General features: G+C 39.1%; 2 protein-coding genes across 5 annotated transcripts; one reads left to right on the top strand and one right to left on the bottom strand.

Annotated features, from left to right (window-relative positions):
- The first annotated feature begins 1500 nt into the window (after positions 1-1500).
- LOC104434963 (disease resistance protein RUN1-like) lies at positions 1501-6593 on the top strand. Of its 4 annotated transcripts, XR_005548706.1 has the most exons (5): positions 1501-2067; positions 2984-4118; positions 4241-4516; positions 4615-6218; positions 6358-6593. XR_005548706.1 is itself a non-coding variant. In XM_039307779.1 (4 exons), exons 2-4 carry the CDS (start codon positions 3810-3812, stop codon positions 6160-6162), a joined length of 2133 nt encoding a protein of 710 aa, XP_039163713.1. In that variant the 5' UTR covers positions 1501-2067; positions 2984-3809; the 3' UTR covers positions 6163-6252. The 4 variants fall into 4 exon arrangements, 2 of the variants coding, with proteins under 2 accessions (XP_039163713.1, XP_018723848.2); XM_039307779.1 differs by lacking the exon at positions 6358-6593 and having other exon boundaries at positions 4615-6252; XR_005548707.1 differs by lacking the exon at positions 1501-2067 and having other exon boundaries at positions 2245-4118.
- A 5381-nt stretch (positions 6594-11974) lies between these two features.
- On the bottom strand, positions 11975-14897 carry LOC104430082 (phosphatidylinositol 3-kinase VPS34-like). The gene is made up of 4 exons (XM_039306958.1): positions 14671-14897; positions 14269-14365; positions 12818-12914; positions 11975-12244 (listed from the first exon to the last, which is right to left on the bottom strand). The coding sequence occupies exons 1-4, from the start codon at positions 14783-14785 to the stop codon at positions 11975-11977; spliced, it is 579 nt and encodes a 192-aa protein (XP_039162892.1). The 5' UTR covers positions 14786-14897.
- Between the last annotated feature and the right edge of the window lie 382 nt (positions 14898-15279).

Genomic DNA, 15279 nt, shown 5'->3' with positions numbered 1-15279 from the left:
GTTTGGGGTTTTTTAAGGTATTAACCCAATAAAAAATGAAGAGGCGCGTGAGGAGGTGATAGAGAGCAAATGATGCAATTTCCCATTACACTTTTCCTTTGCACATTAATTTCCAAGAATTTTACTCTTCATTAGTTAAATTTCTCCATCATTTCATTTCAAAGCACATAGCACCCTTAAAAAAGCAGAAAAAAAAAAATCATGTTTAGCTCCATTTTGAAGTTGACCAACTTTTGTTCAAGTTAGGAACATAGTGTGAAAAATCATTTCTCGCATTTGCCGTCATCAAGGTAAAACTCTTGTTGAGGCAATTTTTCCTCTGACGAAAAATATACAATTTTCCCCTATCTTGAGTAAAGGGCTGGTAAGAGTGATCAGCTCTAGAGACCTTTGTATCCAATCATAAAAGGGTTCCACGCCCCTATAGATTACATGGATTGAACCATAATTGTTTGAGACCACTTGTGTCTTGAAGATTGAGACTAGTGAGTTTTTCAACTTCACCGAGAGAGAGAGAGAGAGAAATGTTATGGTGGAGAAGAGAAAAAAATTTCAAATGATAGTTGCATCACATGATAGTCAAATTTGGTATGATAAACCGATTAATATTGAGTATTTTTAACATTCAAGCGCCAATTAAAAGGACATGTATGTTGCATTTGGACCGTTTACTTCACATGTGACTATTAAGACCACTTGTGTCTTCAAATGATAAACCAATCAATATTGAGTATTTTTAACATTCAAGCGCCAATTAAAAGGACACGCATGTTGCATTTGGAACGTTTACTTCACATGTGACTATTAAGACCACTTGTGTCTTGAAGATTGAGACTAGTGAGTTTTTCAACTTAGAGAGAGAGAGAGAGAGAGAGAGAGATGTTATGTTGGAGAAGAGAAAAAAAAATTCAAATGATAGTTGCATCACGCAATAGTAAAATGTGGTATGATAAACCATTAAATATTGAGTATTTTTAACATTCAAGCGCTAGTTAAAAGGACATGCATGTTGCATTTGGATCGTTTACTTCACATATGACTGACACATAAAGTACATTTCCATAGTAAAAGGGGTAGTTTGATCTTTTAGTTGGGGATTTTTCTCTAAAGATGAACATTCTACATATATCAAAAGCTGAGAGGCGTATATAATATAGATGGGAGTATTTTTTTTAGAAATTTTCTCTAAAATGATTAAAACAAAGAAAAATTCAAAATCCATCTTTCTGCTCTATCTTAATTTCACATTATGTCCTCTATTTCTGAAACAATGAATCAATAAATTTATGCTGTCACTTTCATTTGTTATAAGGTTTCAGATTTTAAATTTGTTATTAATTGAATAGGACCAGGAAATTTCTAGGATGCCAACCCTTGATTGATTCATGAAAACTTTCAAGAGACTTCTCGGATGAGTCAAGGTATTGACTGTGCTGACACGAGGGATACATTTCTAGGTCGAGTGCCTTTTCTACCAACCCCACCTAATAATATTGACAACCCTCGCTCAGATCCAAGCACTCCCAAAGCAGACTTCCTTGAGAGATAGAATTTGATATCTGTGGTGTTTAGAGATCTTACGATGGAGAAAGGGGCCAGTTCACGGGTATCATCTGGATCTTCATATGAGGTTTTTTTAAGTTTTCGAGGAATAGACACCCGTCATGAATTCACCGATTTTCTTTACCATGAGATGGTTCGCGTCGGAATCCTCGTCTTTAGGGATAGTGAATCCCTCCATGTCGGCGAAGAGATTAGTAAACTTCTACAAGCAATTGAGAATTCCAAGATCTACATTCCCATATTCTCCGAGAATTATGCTTTGAGTGATTGGTGCCTCCGAGAGCTTGCATATATGGTCGAGTGCACCTCAAAGTCGAACGGAAGCAAAGAGATCTTGCCAATCTTCTTGGATGTGGAACCTTCTGATGTCAAGCTGAAAACAAACCGGTATAGACCATCTCTTTCAAAGCGCCAAAAGACATTATGCAGCGAAGCAGAGTCATGGGAAAAGGCTCTCATTGAGGTGAGCGAGATAATTGGATGGAACTGGAAGAAAGATAAAAGGTAAATGTCTACAATTTTTCAAATTGTCATATGTGGATTTTCTTTTTCCTCCATATTCAGTTTAATTGCTATATTGCTGGTGAAAAAAAAAATAGTTTATTCAATTATTGGTATCTCATTCTTTTTATTTTTCTCCCATTTTCTAAATTTCTTTGCTTTTTCATGATAATTAAGGATAAAAGACAATTTTTTTTTTAAAAGTTGAGATAAAAATATATATAAACACATAAAAATCATGTGCACTGCACATGCCGACGACAAAATTAATACAGAATTAATGGTTATAACAAAATAAAAGTGTAGGAAGTATTGCGAAGCCGTTGAAGGTTCTTGAATGAATGTGTACTACCTGAAATTTAAGATGATTCTGTGTATTTCCTTTAGTGTCTTTCATCCTCATTTATATGGCAGTGCAATTTCGTTTACTTTCGATTTCATAGGCATTTAAGAATAATATAGAAGTATAAAACTATATGGCCATTCTGTAGCGCGAGTCTAAGGCGCCAGTTTTATATTTAAGGAGTATAAGAATGAAACGGTTACTTAAAAAGTGAAAAGCTGTGTTCTTTCATGAATATCCGCGCTATCATGGCGATCACTCCTGGCATGTCCACCAAGCCACTGGTCAGCCACCGCAGCAGCTCTCCCTCAGCCGTCACCACTTCTTCCTTGCCAGCCCGACAACAAGCTGCTAGAAGCCGTCGTCGAGCCATCCGGCCCCCAACCTTTCTCTCACTCACTGGCAAGTCGGATACGGGCTTGGGATGTCGGTTCTGATGTCACCGAGCCCAATCCAGATTGTGTTACCGTCTAGATTATTTTGCATAATTTCTGCAAACTGTATGGGCAATTGAGTCACTTAGGGAGTAGTTTTGCAATTTAATATATCCTTAACATGGTTGTTACATTGTTGCAGCCAGGCAGATCTGATAAAATCTGTAATTGAAACTGTGTTGCATAAGCTGGATGTCGGATGTGAAAAGATTGTGACTAAAGAACTAGTAGGAGTTGATAATCGTGTAGAAGTTATAATCAAAATGTTGGATGTGGGATCTGACAGCGTACAATTTCTCGGAATCCATGGAATGGGCGGGATTGGCAAAACAACACTTGCCAAGGTCATCTTCAATCGATTGTCTTCTCACTTCAAAGGCTGCAATTTCCTTTCGGATGTCCGAGAGTCGTCACAACGCCATGGTTTGGTATATTTGCAAAAACAGTTGCTATCCAAGTTCCTTGATTCTCGTTCTATCCTCGACCAGATTAATGACCCAGATGACGGGATCAACATGATTAAGAGAGTTCTTAGCGATAAAAAAGTTCTCATTGTTTTAGATGACGTGGATAGGAAAGAGCAACTCAAAAGTCTAGCAGAAAATGGTCATTGGTTTGGTTCCGGTAGTAGGATTATCATAACTACTAGGGATCAGCGTATACTAAGGATTGAGGGAGAAGCAACAAGTGAAGCCCTTGCAGAAAAGTCTACAAAAGTTTCAACTTACGAAGTCTGTAAAATGGATTTTGATGATGCTCTTAAGCTTTTTAGTAAGCATGCTTTTAGAAGAGACTCTCCTCCAGATCATTATGCTGCCCTTTCAAATGAAGTTGTGTCCACTTTAGGAATGCTTCCTTTAGCCCTTGAGGTTACAGGTTCATCCCTTAACAATGAACCCAAAGAAATTTGGGAAGCCACATTGTAGAAGCTAAAAGATGCTCCTCCCAATGAAGTCCAAAGTAAATTGATGATATCTTATGATAAGTTAAATAATGAACAAAAGCAAGTATTTCTAGATATAGCTTGCTTTTTTGTTAATAAGGATAAAACATACCCTTTCTACATGTGGGATGCCTGTGGATACCACCCACACGTGGCCATTAGGGTCCTCTTTCTCATGTCCTTGATAAAAATTAAAGATGACAATACTTTTTGGATGCATGATCAAGTGCAAGACCTTGGAAGGGAAATTGTCCGTCAAGGTAACAATGATCCTTGCGAGCATAGTAGAGTGTGGAATCATGAGGATGCCTTGAGCATTTTGAAGCAAAAAGAGGTAATTTATTTCATGTGAACTGTTGTAGATTATTCTCCCAAAAGGAAAATTTTAATTGCTATTAGCATTTGCAATTGTTTGATTTTGACCATCACATGTGGACTTGGCATTTTCTTTCTCAGGGAAGTAGGATAGAAGCACTGTCAATTGGATTTCAAGGATTACTTCATGAAGACATAATTCTACAGTATGATGAATTAGCTAATTTACGAAAGTTACGGTTCTTTCAAGCAGAAAAGGTGTCCCTTGTTGGAGACTTCAATAATCTTCTCCCCAGTTTAACATGGCTTTCTTGCCATCATTGCCCTTTCAAGGTTATGGCGAAAAACTTTCATCCGATTAATTTAATCGTTCTAAACCTTTCAAGGAGTAATATTTCGGAGATTGGCTGGATTAAGGTATGATACAAGTCCCACTCCTTCTATTCATAAAACATTTCTTTTCATTTTCTTTTCATAGGTCATTTCTCAATAAATATTTTATCAAATTTTTGTAGGCGGCAAAGAATCTAAAAGTACTAGATCTCATTGATTGCCAAAAGTTAAGAAGGATACCTGATTTATCTAAGTTGGTGTCCTTGGAGATATTGATTCTTCAATGCTGTTACGGATTAATTGAAATTGACCCATCCATTGGTGAATTAAAGCTCCTAACTACTTTGAACTTGGATGGATGTTATTCTCTTCGAGAGTTGCCTAAAGAAATAGGACGTCTACGAGCTTTGACAAAGATTGTCATGCCTACTACGCTACATAAACTTCCGGAGACATTTGGTAATTTAGAGTCATTGTTGACCTTAGATCTCTCAAAAAAGCGGATCAGCAAACTGCCACACTCAATTGGAGGAATGGTTAAACTTACGGTGTTGAGATTATGTTATTGTGATGAGATAAAGGAACTTCCAGACTCGATTGGGAGATTACAATCATTAATCGAGTTGGATTTGACAAGTACAGGTATTGGTCACCTACCTGATTCAATCGGCAATCTATCACAATTGAAAATACTTAAGATGCACAGCATGATTCGGATAACAAAATTACCAAGTGCAATATGTTTGTTGAAGAAGCTTGAAGAGTTAGGCGCTTCTTTGTGTGGGAACTTAACTGGCGAATTCCTTGAAGAAATTGAGAGACTGTCTTGTTTGAGGATCCTAGACTTGTCGGGGACCCATGTGTTCAAATTACCATCCACACTGAGTTGCCTTTCTAATCTCCAAGAACTTAATCTAGACAAATCTGATATTAAACAGTTACCAGAGCTTTCCTCAAGTTTGACTTGTTTGACATGGACCCCCCGTATTAAGTTGGAGAGTTTCATTCCCCTTCCTACTAACCTCAGTACCATGTCTCAGCTAAAAACACTAACATTGGCCTCCTTAAATGTGCAATTCCTCCCCCAACTCCCGTCTAGTTTAAGAAAGCTAAAACTTGTAAATTTGGCAATTACACAATCGCCAGATTTTTCCAATTTGAAAAACTTGTTAACCTTGGAATTCTATGACTGCTCGATGCCGGAATTCTCTGGCATATTTGATGCGGAGTTGGAGACACTCACTATGGAGGGTTGTACGTTTACAAGATTGGAGGCACCGTTTCTGCTGGAAATGAAAAAATTGACATATTTAAGATTGGTTATGTGTGAGATCCTCCTAAAAGTATTGGATCTGTCGCATATGAAGAATCTGCAAGAGGTACATTTGTGTGACTGCAAGTCGTTAGTCGAGATTCGTGGTCTTGAAGAATTGGGATCGCTTTCCTCCCTTGAGGTAAGCTGTTGCATTTTGATTGAAAGGATCCCAGATCTATCGAAATTGAGAAAGCTAAAGAGGCTCAAAGTAGGAAAATGTCCAGAGCTAAGAAGCGTGGAAGGACTAAATCACTTGGAATCTTTAAAGTACATGTATATTCGAGAATGCTGCTCGTTGGAGAGTTTGGCTAACACCTCAAATTTGGATTTAGAATGTTGCCATATTCTCCATTGCGGGCAGTTGCCCCGTCACACTTATTGTAAACGGGGTGTGTATTGCCAATGTTGGAGGTGAAATCCAAGCCGATGAAAGTCCAGCAGGTATCATCAGGACACCCGCACGTGGCGTCGGTAAGGAAGTCAGAACCTGACTTGGTTATTGCACTTAGTGTAGCCATTTTTTCCTTTTATTTTTTATATTTTATTTTTATGGTGGCTAGATAGTATTATTAATATCGATACTGAATTGTGATTTAGTGAAATGTGGCAGGGCCTTTCTGGGGAGCGCCACAGAATGTGCAGTGTCCTGTGCTGGTAGTGAAGAGGCCCAAATCCAGCAGGAGCAACTGAAACTCAATCTGCAAAGCTGGTGCTCAGGTTGTGTCCTAGTCCCATGTTGTCTTCGGGGGCTTTGTCAAGTTTCATTGTATATACTCCTACATTGCCCTAGTTTCATGAGTTTCTGGCTTGTGAAAAATGGATTGGTTTTTTCTTAGTAGAATTTGATCATCGAGATGGAGATGATGCTTGACCTAATCATTACGCGCGCATATCCAAGCTAAATCTCTTGGTAACAGAGAGGAATGTTGAAAACGTGCAGAAGAATGTGAAGCTTGCGGTTCACAAATTGCATACATTAGTGAACTGATGCCGCAACAGCATAATGTGAATGGGCATAGTGACAGTTTCCATTAGCTGTTGATAGAGACCAGACCAAATCAAAGAGAGAGGACCTGTCGATGGCATTATCTATAGACCATAAGCAGCAGATCCAGACTATTCAACAAGTGTGATTGTTCTGAAAATGGACGTTTGCCGTCGTTCTAAAAACACAATCAGTGAAAATGGATATAGATGCAATTAGTCACTCAGTCTCGGGATCTGCCTCCTACAGTTCTCTCCCTCTCTGGAAAATTGTCCTACATCTATTTTCTAAAGATAGAAAGGCCCTGAGCTTATGTCGAACCCAACTGGTCAGCTTATTGCTTTGCCCCCTACAACTCATCCTGTGAAAAGCATAAAAGGACGATGATCAATGAATGAACGCAAGGAAACGAAAAAAGTGCAGCAAAAAAGAGTTCATGATCATGTCAAGTGAAGAATCACACCTTCATCCTTGGCGTCAGCAGACTTGGCACTCTCATTTGTTTTGGTTTCGGAATCAGAATCATCTTCAGCTTCAGCTTCATTAGCATCAGCATCATTATCTTCATCCTCGACCTGAAAAATAGATGTGCACGGACAAAAAAATCCAAATAAATAACATTAGGAATCTTTAAAGAGCAAGTATAAAAGGCTTCCGGCATAATAATCTACTGGCTCGTCCTTGGCTTGGAAAAGGGATAAACAGAAGTCAGAAAAAGTGGAACAAACCAATACGAGTATAACATCTCTCTCTCGCATGCGCACGCGAGAAATTTTCTTTTTATGGGGAAATCATTTTTTATTCTTTTATTACAATTTCATTCTTTTCCTTTTTCTCCCATTTTCCTTTTTTTTTCCCATTTTTCAAGGTTATTAAGGATAAGAGAGAAATTTTCTTTAAAGGTCCGTTCGTTTCATGGAAAATGACTTCTCAAAAACATTTTCTAGATTTTTAGGTATTCGTTTTACAGAAAATGAACTAGTCAAGAAAAATATTTTTCATCATTAGAAAAAACAACCTTTAAAAGTGAGGAAAATATTTTCCATAACTTCTTTCATCTTGCTTCTTTTTACCAATACATTTTCGTTTTATTTTTATGCTTTCTTTTTCTTTTTTTCTTCTCGCTATTGCGCTCTCTTTCTCTCTCTATATCTACCTCTGTCCTTTGCGCCGTGGTTTCCCCCGTTCCGTCTGCCGTCCCGCCCGGAGCGACGATGCGCTCCTTCGTGATCAAGGGGGGCGGGACTAGGAATGGGGGGGCAATCGGCGGATGCTGCGCCAATTCTTGACCCGCCGGAGTGATTTCTAGGGTTTCCGAAGGGCACCCTGCGAGAAATGCCTGCTCACAAGTCAAAGTCGGAGAAGTGCAATGCAGCAAGGCAGATCTGGCGAGACCCGTACGAGGTCCTCAGCATCGCCAGATCCAATGAACCTCTAGTGAGCTCGAGTGAGGCAGATCTGGCGAGACCCATACAAGGTCCTCAGCATTGCCAGATCCGGCAAGCTGGGCGGGGCTCGGGCCTCACTCGAGCTCGCCAGAGGTTCGCCGGGCTCTGGCGAGCCGTGAGCTCGCGGCTCGCTAGAGCCCGGCGAAACTCTGGCGAGCTCAGGTGAGATCAGCCGAGCCTCGAGTTTGTCAGATCTGGCGACCGAGTCTTGGTAGGCCGCCGAGCAGCCACCCATCGTCAAGCATGCGACGGCAAAGTAAGGAGGAGGAAGAAGGAAGAGGAAGGAGGAAGGTAAAGAAAAGGCAAAAAGAAAAAGAAAAGAAAAGAAAGAAAAAATAATAAAAATTTCGATTTTTAAAAATATAAAAAATTAAAAATTCATTTTTAAAAAATAAAAATAAAAAATTCATTTTAAAAATATAAAAAATAAAAATAATTTTTTGTCAATTAAAAATATTAAAATTTAATTTTTGATCATTTTTCCCAAACAATTAAATTAACTAACGAACAGTAGAAAATGTTTTATACTCGAAGTTTAGGTTTCGGTAACACCGAGGAAAATAAAATCATTTCTCGAAAAATGCCTTTTAGGAAAATATTTTCCGAAAACATGATATTTTCCGTAAAACGAACTGACCCTAAATTGTGATGAAAATATATTTTAATCAAATAAAAATCATGTGCATTGCACATGCTAACGACAAAATTAAAAGAGAGTTAACATTTTTAACAAAATAGAAGTGCAGGAAATATTGCATAGCACTTGAATATGTGAGAGTAAATGTACACTACTAGAAATTTAAGGGGGGAATTACAGAACCAACATAAATACCCCAAGAAATTTAAGGGGATTTTGTGGAGTATCCTCTGATATCTTTCATCCTCATTTATATGGCAGTGCGATTTTTTACTGTCAATTTCATAAGCATTGAAGAAAAATATAGAACATTTAAGGAATATCAAAATGAAAAGATAAAAAAGTGAAAAGCACTGTTTTCTCGTGAATATTGGCGCTATCGCGATAATGGCTCCGAGCAGCTCCACCAATCCGCTGGCCAGCCACCGCAGCAGCTCTCTGCCAGTCGCCGCCACTTATTCGTAGCCAGCCCGACACCAAGCCGCCAGAAGCCGCCGCCGAGCCATCCGGCCACCACCCTTTCTTTCTCTCAGTCACGGGCCAGTCGGATTTGGGCTCGGGATGTTGGGCCTGATGTCACCGAGTCCATATTCGGCGTCGTCGACCTTGGGCGACCCCAAATCTGGCGTCGCCGAAGGCTGATAAAGCCATCCCCGGCAGTCGCAAGGCCACGCGACCCACGTGACTTGAAGGATTGAGGCAAGGCTGAGATGGGCGGGTCGGCAGGGCGCAACGGCCGACGGCACTGGAACGCGATGGTGACGGCCTGGGCAGGTGAGCGATGTCAACGGTGGCGGGGGCCTATGGTGATGATGACTGAACTTTCGGGATCGGAGACAGATTGGGAAAAATTCGGATTGTTTTAGCGTCTAGTTATTTTGCGTAATTTATGCAAATTGTAAGGGCAATTGAGTCACTTATGGAGTAGTTTTGCAATAGAAAATATATTCTTAACATGATTGTTATGCTGTTGCAGCCAAGCAGGTCTTATAGAATAGGTAATTCGAGCTGTGCAGTATAAGCTGGATGCCCAAAATAAAAAGATTGTGACTGAAGATCTAGTTGGAGTTGATGATCGTGTAGATGCTATAATCAAAATTTTGGATGTGGGATATGATAATGTACAATTTCTCGGAATCCACGGAATAGGCGGGATTGGCAAAACAACACTTGCAAAGGTCGTCTTCAATCAACTATCTTCTCACTTGAAAGACAGCAATTTCCTTTCGGATGTCCGAGAGTCTATCACAACGCCATGTTTTGCTATATTTGCAGAAATAGTTGCTATTGAAGTATTCTGATATTTGTCCTAACCTCGACAAAATTCATGACACAGATTATGGGATCAACATGATTTAGAGAGTTCTTCGCAATAGGAAAGTTCTCATTGTTTTGGATGACGTGGATGAAAAAGTGCAACTCAAAAGTCTAGTAGCAAAAGGTGATTACTTCGGTCCTGGTAGTAGGATTATCATAACTACAAGGGACCAAAGTGTCCTAAGTATTAAAGGAGAAGAAACAAGTGAAGGTCCAACGAAAAAGTCGTCAAAAGTTTTGACTTATGAAGTACCGGAAGTAAAATTTAATGATGCTCTTAAGCTTTTGAGTAGGCATGCCTTTGGAAGAGACTCTCCTCCGGATCAATATCTCTTACTTGCAAAACAGGTTGTCTCCACTCTGGGAAATCTTCCTTTAGCCCTTGAGGTTATTGATTCGTCCCTTATAAATGAACCCAAGATATTCTGGGAAGCCACATTGAAGAAGCTAAAAAATGCTCCTCCCAATGAAGACCAAAATAAATTGATGATATCTTATGATAAGTTAGATTATGAACAAAAGCAAGTATTTTTGGATATAGCTTTTTTTTTTTGTTAATGAGAATAAAACATACCCTTTCTACATGTGGGATGCTTGTGGATACCACCCACACCTTTACCATTTAAGTCCTCTTTCTCATGTCCTTGATCAAAATTAAAGATAATGATACTTTTTGGATGCATGACCAAGTGCGAGATCTGGGAAGGGAAATTGTACGTCAAGAGAACAAAGATCCCTACAAGCGTAGTAGAGTGTGGAATCATGAGGATGCCTTGAACATTCTGAAGCAAAAAAAAAAGGTATAGCAATTTAATTTCATGTGAATTGCTATAGATTATTCTTGCAAAAGAAAATTTTAATTGCTATTAGCGCTTGCAATTGTTTGATTTTGACCATCACACGTGGACTTCTTGGTGTTTCCATTCTCAGGGAAGTAAGAAAATGGAAGCTCTTTCACTTGGATTTCGAGGATTCTTTTATGATGACATAATTCTAAAGACTGATGAATATGCCGATTTACAAAACCTGCGGTTCTCGCGTGGGGTGTCCTTTTTTGGAGATTTCGATAATCTTCTCTCCTATTTAAGATGGCTTTCTTACTCCATGTTTGAGACAAAAAACTTTCTTCCAACTAATTTGGTCGTTCTTGACTTTTCATGGAGCGAAATTTCGGGAGAAAGTATTGATTGGATCAAAGTACAATACTACTCCCACTCCTTGTACACGTATATCGTTTCTTTTCATTTTTTTTTGTAGGTTGTTTCTCAATAAATATTTTATCAAATTGTTTTGCAGATGGCAAGGAAACTAAAAGTCCTAGATCTCAGTTATTGCAAAAACTTAAGGAGAATACTTGATTTGTCTATATTGGTGTCTTTAGAGATTTTGAGATTAACAAAATGTGAAATTTTGGAAAATATTGATTGGATCAAAGTACGATACGAGTCTCACTCCTTGTATCCATAAATAATTTCTTTTTATATTTTTTTGTAGGTCATTTCTCAATAAATATTATTGTTTTGTAGGTGGCAAGGAAACTAAAAGTCTTAGATCTCAGCTATTGCCATAACTTAAAAAGAGTGCCCGATTTATCTACGTTGGTGCCTTTGGAGATTTTGAGATTATGTCATTGTTTTAGGATAAAGAAACTTCCAGACTTAATTGGGAAATTACAATCATTAATCGAGTTGGATTTGTTAGGAACAAGTATTGATCACCTACCAGATTCATTTAGCAATCTAAAGCAACTGACAACACTTAGGATGGGGGAAATTAAGGGAGGGTTGACAAAATTACCTAATTTTCATTTGCACCAGCAACATACTTAATTTTCATTTGCTCATATCACGGTTAGGGACCTAAAAACATATTGCAAGTACCCAAAATCATCATTGCTTTCGTGCCCCATCTGAAAGTTGTAATCACCAGCATAACATGAAACAAGCAGAACCTTTACAGGAGTATTTGTTGGAAATGAGCCATCAGCTTCCTTTCCTCGCCAAATTCTAAGCTTCTGCTTCCCAGTTTTGAGCTGCTTTTTGCTGCTAAATAGAAGAACCGTAGCCCCACCAATCAACCCCTCCTCTTTTCCACAAGAAACATCCCAGACCTAAAAATTTTATGTCAAAACAAGAATTTTTTGCTCTCAATTAGATGTAAAATTCAATTAGATACCATAGATTAACACCAACGGTGCAAGCATCAAATTCTCTCTGAACCACATTTGAGGGATAAAAGTTTATGAACCATTTGCATCTGCAGATGAAACCATTGCCTCATCACTTGGGAGACAAATGTGGTGATATTACCTTAGTAATGATATCAAGAACCAGCTAAAGTTCACTGACCATGCCTCTCAACAGAAGCTAAGTATTTATGAAAAGACATGCTTAGGTAATTTCAACATAATGTGGGATGATAAAGAACTCAGTTAGGAACATATGGTCCAAGTATTAGCTCTGAGCAAACAGCCTTTCACTATGGATCAACTTTGTCAAAGGATAATCAGGATTACATGTAGTAATGACATGTTAAGATCAGAGTACGCCCAACAAGTAATGAAGAAGAGATACAAATGTATGATATGAGAGGTGTACTTTAAGAAAGCGGAGCATTTTGGTATAGATACAAAGTCAGCTAAGATATATCTACAATACACAAGTGAAGATGATTCCAGACTCACTGTTAAAGCAAGTTGTGAGTGAGCAGTTAAGTCTCGATATTTAGTACTCAGAGTGATGAGTTCATTCCAAAAATATGGTGGCCCTGCAGATTCCAACCTGGCATTGACATGAGTAGCTAAGATTTGGATTGACGTTGAACAGAATCTAAATCTTCAACTACCCATGTCATATACTCTTATTGACAGAATAAAAAGACTTATATTCAGTCGATCACTGTCAGGGGGACCACCATGCTGGACCCCTGACATCTACCTGTAACAGAAGGCAATTATTCATCCATAATATAAGTAAAAACTAAATCGAACGTCTACCACAGTTTATTTTGTCAGCATGTTTATTGCCCAACCATGAACAAAGTTCAGTATATAAATAACAGATAACGAAAGCAAAACCACTTGCATGACTTTGTCTTCTGAAAAATGAAGACAAAAGAACAAATCTTCTCATAGCAACTAGCTGTCAATAAAGACCATGAGATTTTTTTGTTTCAATATTTCGTCCATTGATGGCCATTGACATAGGACAGTGTTATTTTGTTCATCTTCCATCTCCTAGGATAAAATCTAAAAAATTGATAAGCATCATCTAAAAGATATACCCAAAACGAACTATTTTTGAAATTCCTACAGTCTCTGGCCTTTGATTTAAGCAAACTCGAAAGCAACAGACTCCCATACTTTCTAAGAAACATGAGCCAGAAAGTGCCAAATTAAGCTCCAGATAAACGTATCATTCAGTTAATAGTAATACAAAATAATTATTCCAATGGACTAATTTGAACACAGAGCTTCCAACAGATAAAAAGAAAAGACAGAGAAACTGCTAATGGATTTAAACGCCACCAACTGTAGGGTTTACAATTATGACTATTGAGGCCAGGCATACGAATCAAAACTATTTCCAGGGTTACATTTAAACTTTTCATTGCCACTCACGCATGAAAGATTGGAGTCTGTCTCTTTACAAGGCTACCTTATGCAACAGACAGATTGTGCCAGGAAAACATGCAACATCAACTAACGCCCTAAAACGATCGATACGATGAAGTACATCCCACATTCCCAACCATCAACATAGGTCACGCTGATGGTACCAGATTCACTCACGCTCATCTCTCTCGCTCCTCTAAACAGCCACTTTGGCGTGAAACCACAAAAGAGATCCATTGTGTTACAAATCAGCAACGTCCTTCCCCAGAACTATTGTCACATAATATAAGTACTCTTGTGAAGTGAATAGACATTTTTAAGTTTACCCAGATATCTCATTGTCGTCCATCATGTTTCCTTAAAGCAAAAAACCTTTTTCAATTGTCTCTACAAATAGTGAACCAAGATATAATAGAAGAAAATGTCACTGGGAAGTAGTCCTTGGCACGGCAGATAACAGAAGGATCATGCACGGGAAAAAAGGATTAGCACTTGAGGACCGGATTAAATTAGGTGGCCACCTCGTTCTAGTGGGAAGACCAAATGGGGCACCGTCAATGTACAGAGAGCACTCAACGTAGAGCTCTGCCTTTCTCTCCTCCGCGGCATGATCAATCTCTGCAGAAGGAATACAATGGAAACGGTATATAACAGCTGAAAGCACAAAAGCCACAGCAGAATCTAAAGACTCTCGGCCCGCTTAACCATTTAACCAACAGCAAGAAGCACACGTCTCCATTTATAGAATGAGAAAGCGAAACAACTCAGCACAATACCTACCAAGATCCTGCCTTTCCCTGAAAACATACCACAACAGAACTCTCCTTGCACCATCAAGCAGTTCACCCATCTACAATTCACCCCATTTCTCGAATTTTTTCCTTCTCTCGTTTTTCTACTATCCAAAACTCGAAAAGTGTTACCTGGGTTTGGCGAGCGCTTAGGAGGCAGAGCGCCTTCCCGGTTCTTGACCCGGAAGGTAACGGGGAGATTGATGTCGCGCGACAGGAAGAACCGGAACTCGTTGCCGCCGCTCATCGTCGTCGACCTCGCCAGGGCCGGACAGAGCGAGCATGCGAATCCTCCTAACCGCAGAGGGCCGCGTCGGACAAGCGGGTGTTTTTCGCCGATCCCGAGCACGGACGCTGAGTTCGGTTCGGTTGAGGAAGGGGAAGCGCCGGCGGGGGGCAACGGCGGCGCGGAGAGACACCGGGCGGGGACCAACCGCTAGATCGACGGTTAATTTCGTTGGATCGTTCTGCGACATGAGTTTTATTTTATTACAGGAAATTACACCTACAATCGAATTCTAAGGGTGCGTTTGTTTGCGTTTCTGTTTAAAAATTGTTCTAGGGAACAGAAATAAAAAAGTGTTTCTGTTCCTGGGAACAATTTCTGAACAAAAAAACGTGTTTGGTAAACTTGTTCCGAGAACAAAAAATAAATAGAAACACGTTTGGTAAATTTGTATAATTTTTTTATTTCTTTTTTTTTTCTTATTTTTCCTTTTTTTCTTCTTTTGGCCGGTCGCC

This window comes from Eucalyptus grandis, chromosome 2 (assembly GCF_016545825.1).
Source record: "Eucalyptus grandis isolate ANBG69807.140 chromosome 2, ASM1654582v1, whole genome shotgun sequence".
NCBI lineage: Eukaryota > Viridiplantae > Streptophyta > Magnoliopsida > Myrtales > Myrtaceae > Eucalyptus > Eucalyptus grandis.
This window is presented reverse-complemented; position numbering and strand designations above follow the sequence as displayed.

What these genes read in the sequence shown, in the direction of transcription:
- LOC104434963 (XM_039307779.1), top strand. Translation starts at nt 3,810, where the DNA reads ATGATATCTTATGATAAGTTAAATAATGAACAAAAGCAAGTATTTCTA. An exon ending in GCATTTTGAAGCAAAAAGAG is followed by an intron (nt 4,119 to 4,240) that starts GTAATTTATTTC and finishes TTTCTTTCTCAG; the next exon opens with GGAAGTAGGATAGAAGCACT. An exon ending in CGGAGATTGGCTGGATTAAG is followed by an intron (nt 4,517 to 4,614) that starts GTATGATACAAG and finishes AAATTTTTGTAG; the next exon opens with GCGGCAAAGAATCTAAAAGT.
- LOC104430082 (XM_039306958.1), bottom strand. Translation starts at nt 14,785, where the DNA reads ATGAGCGGCGGCAACGAGTTCCGGTTCTTCCTGTCGCGCGACATCAAT. An exon ending in TAAGCGCTCGCCAAACCCAG is followed by an intron (nt 14,366 to 14,670) that starts GTAACACTTTTC and finishes TTCCTTCTGCAG; the next exon opens with AGATTGATCATGCCGCGGAG. An exon ending in ACTCACAACTTGCTTTAACA is followed by an intron (nt 12,245 to 12,817) that starts GTGAGTCTGGAA and finishes TAAAATTTTTAG; the next exon opens with GTCTGGGATGTTTCTTGTGG.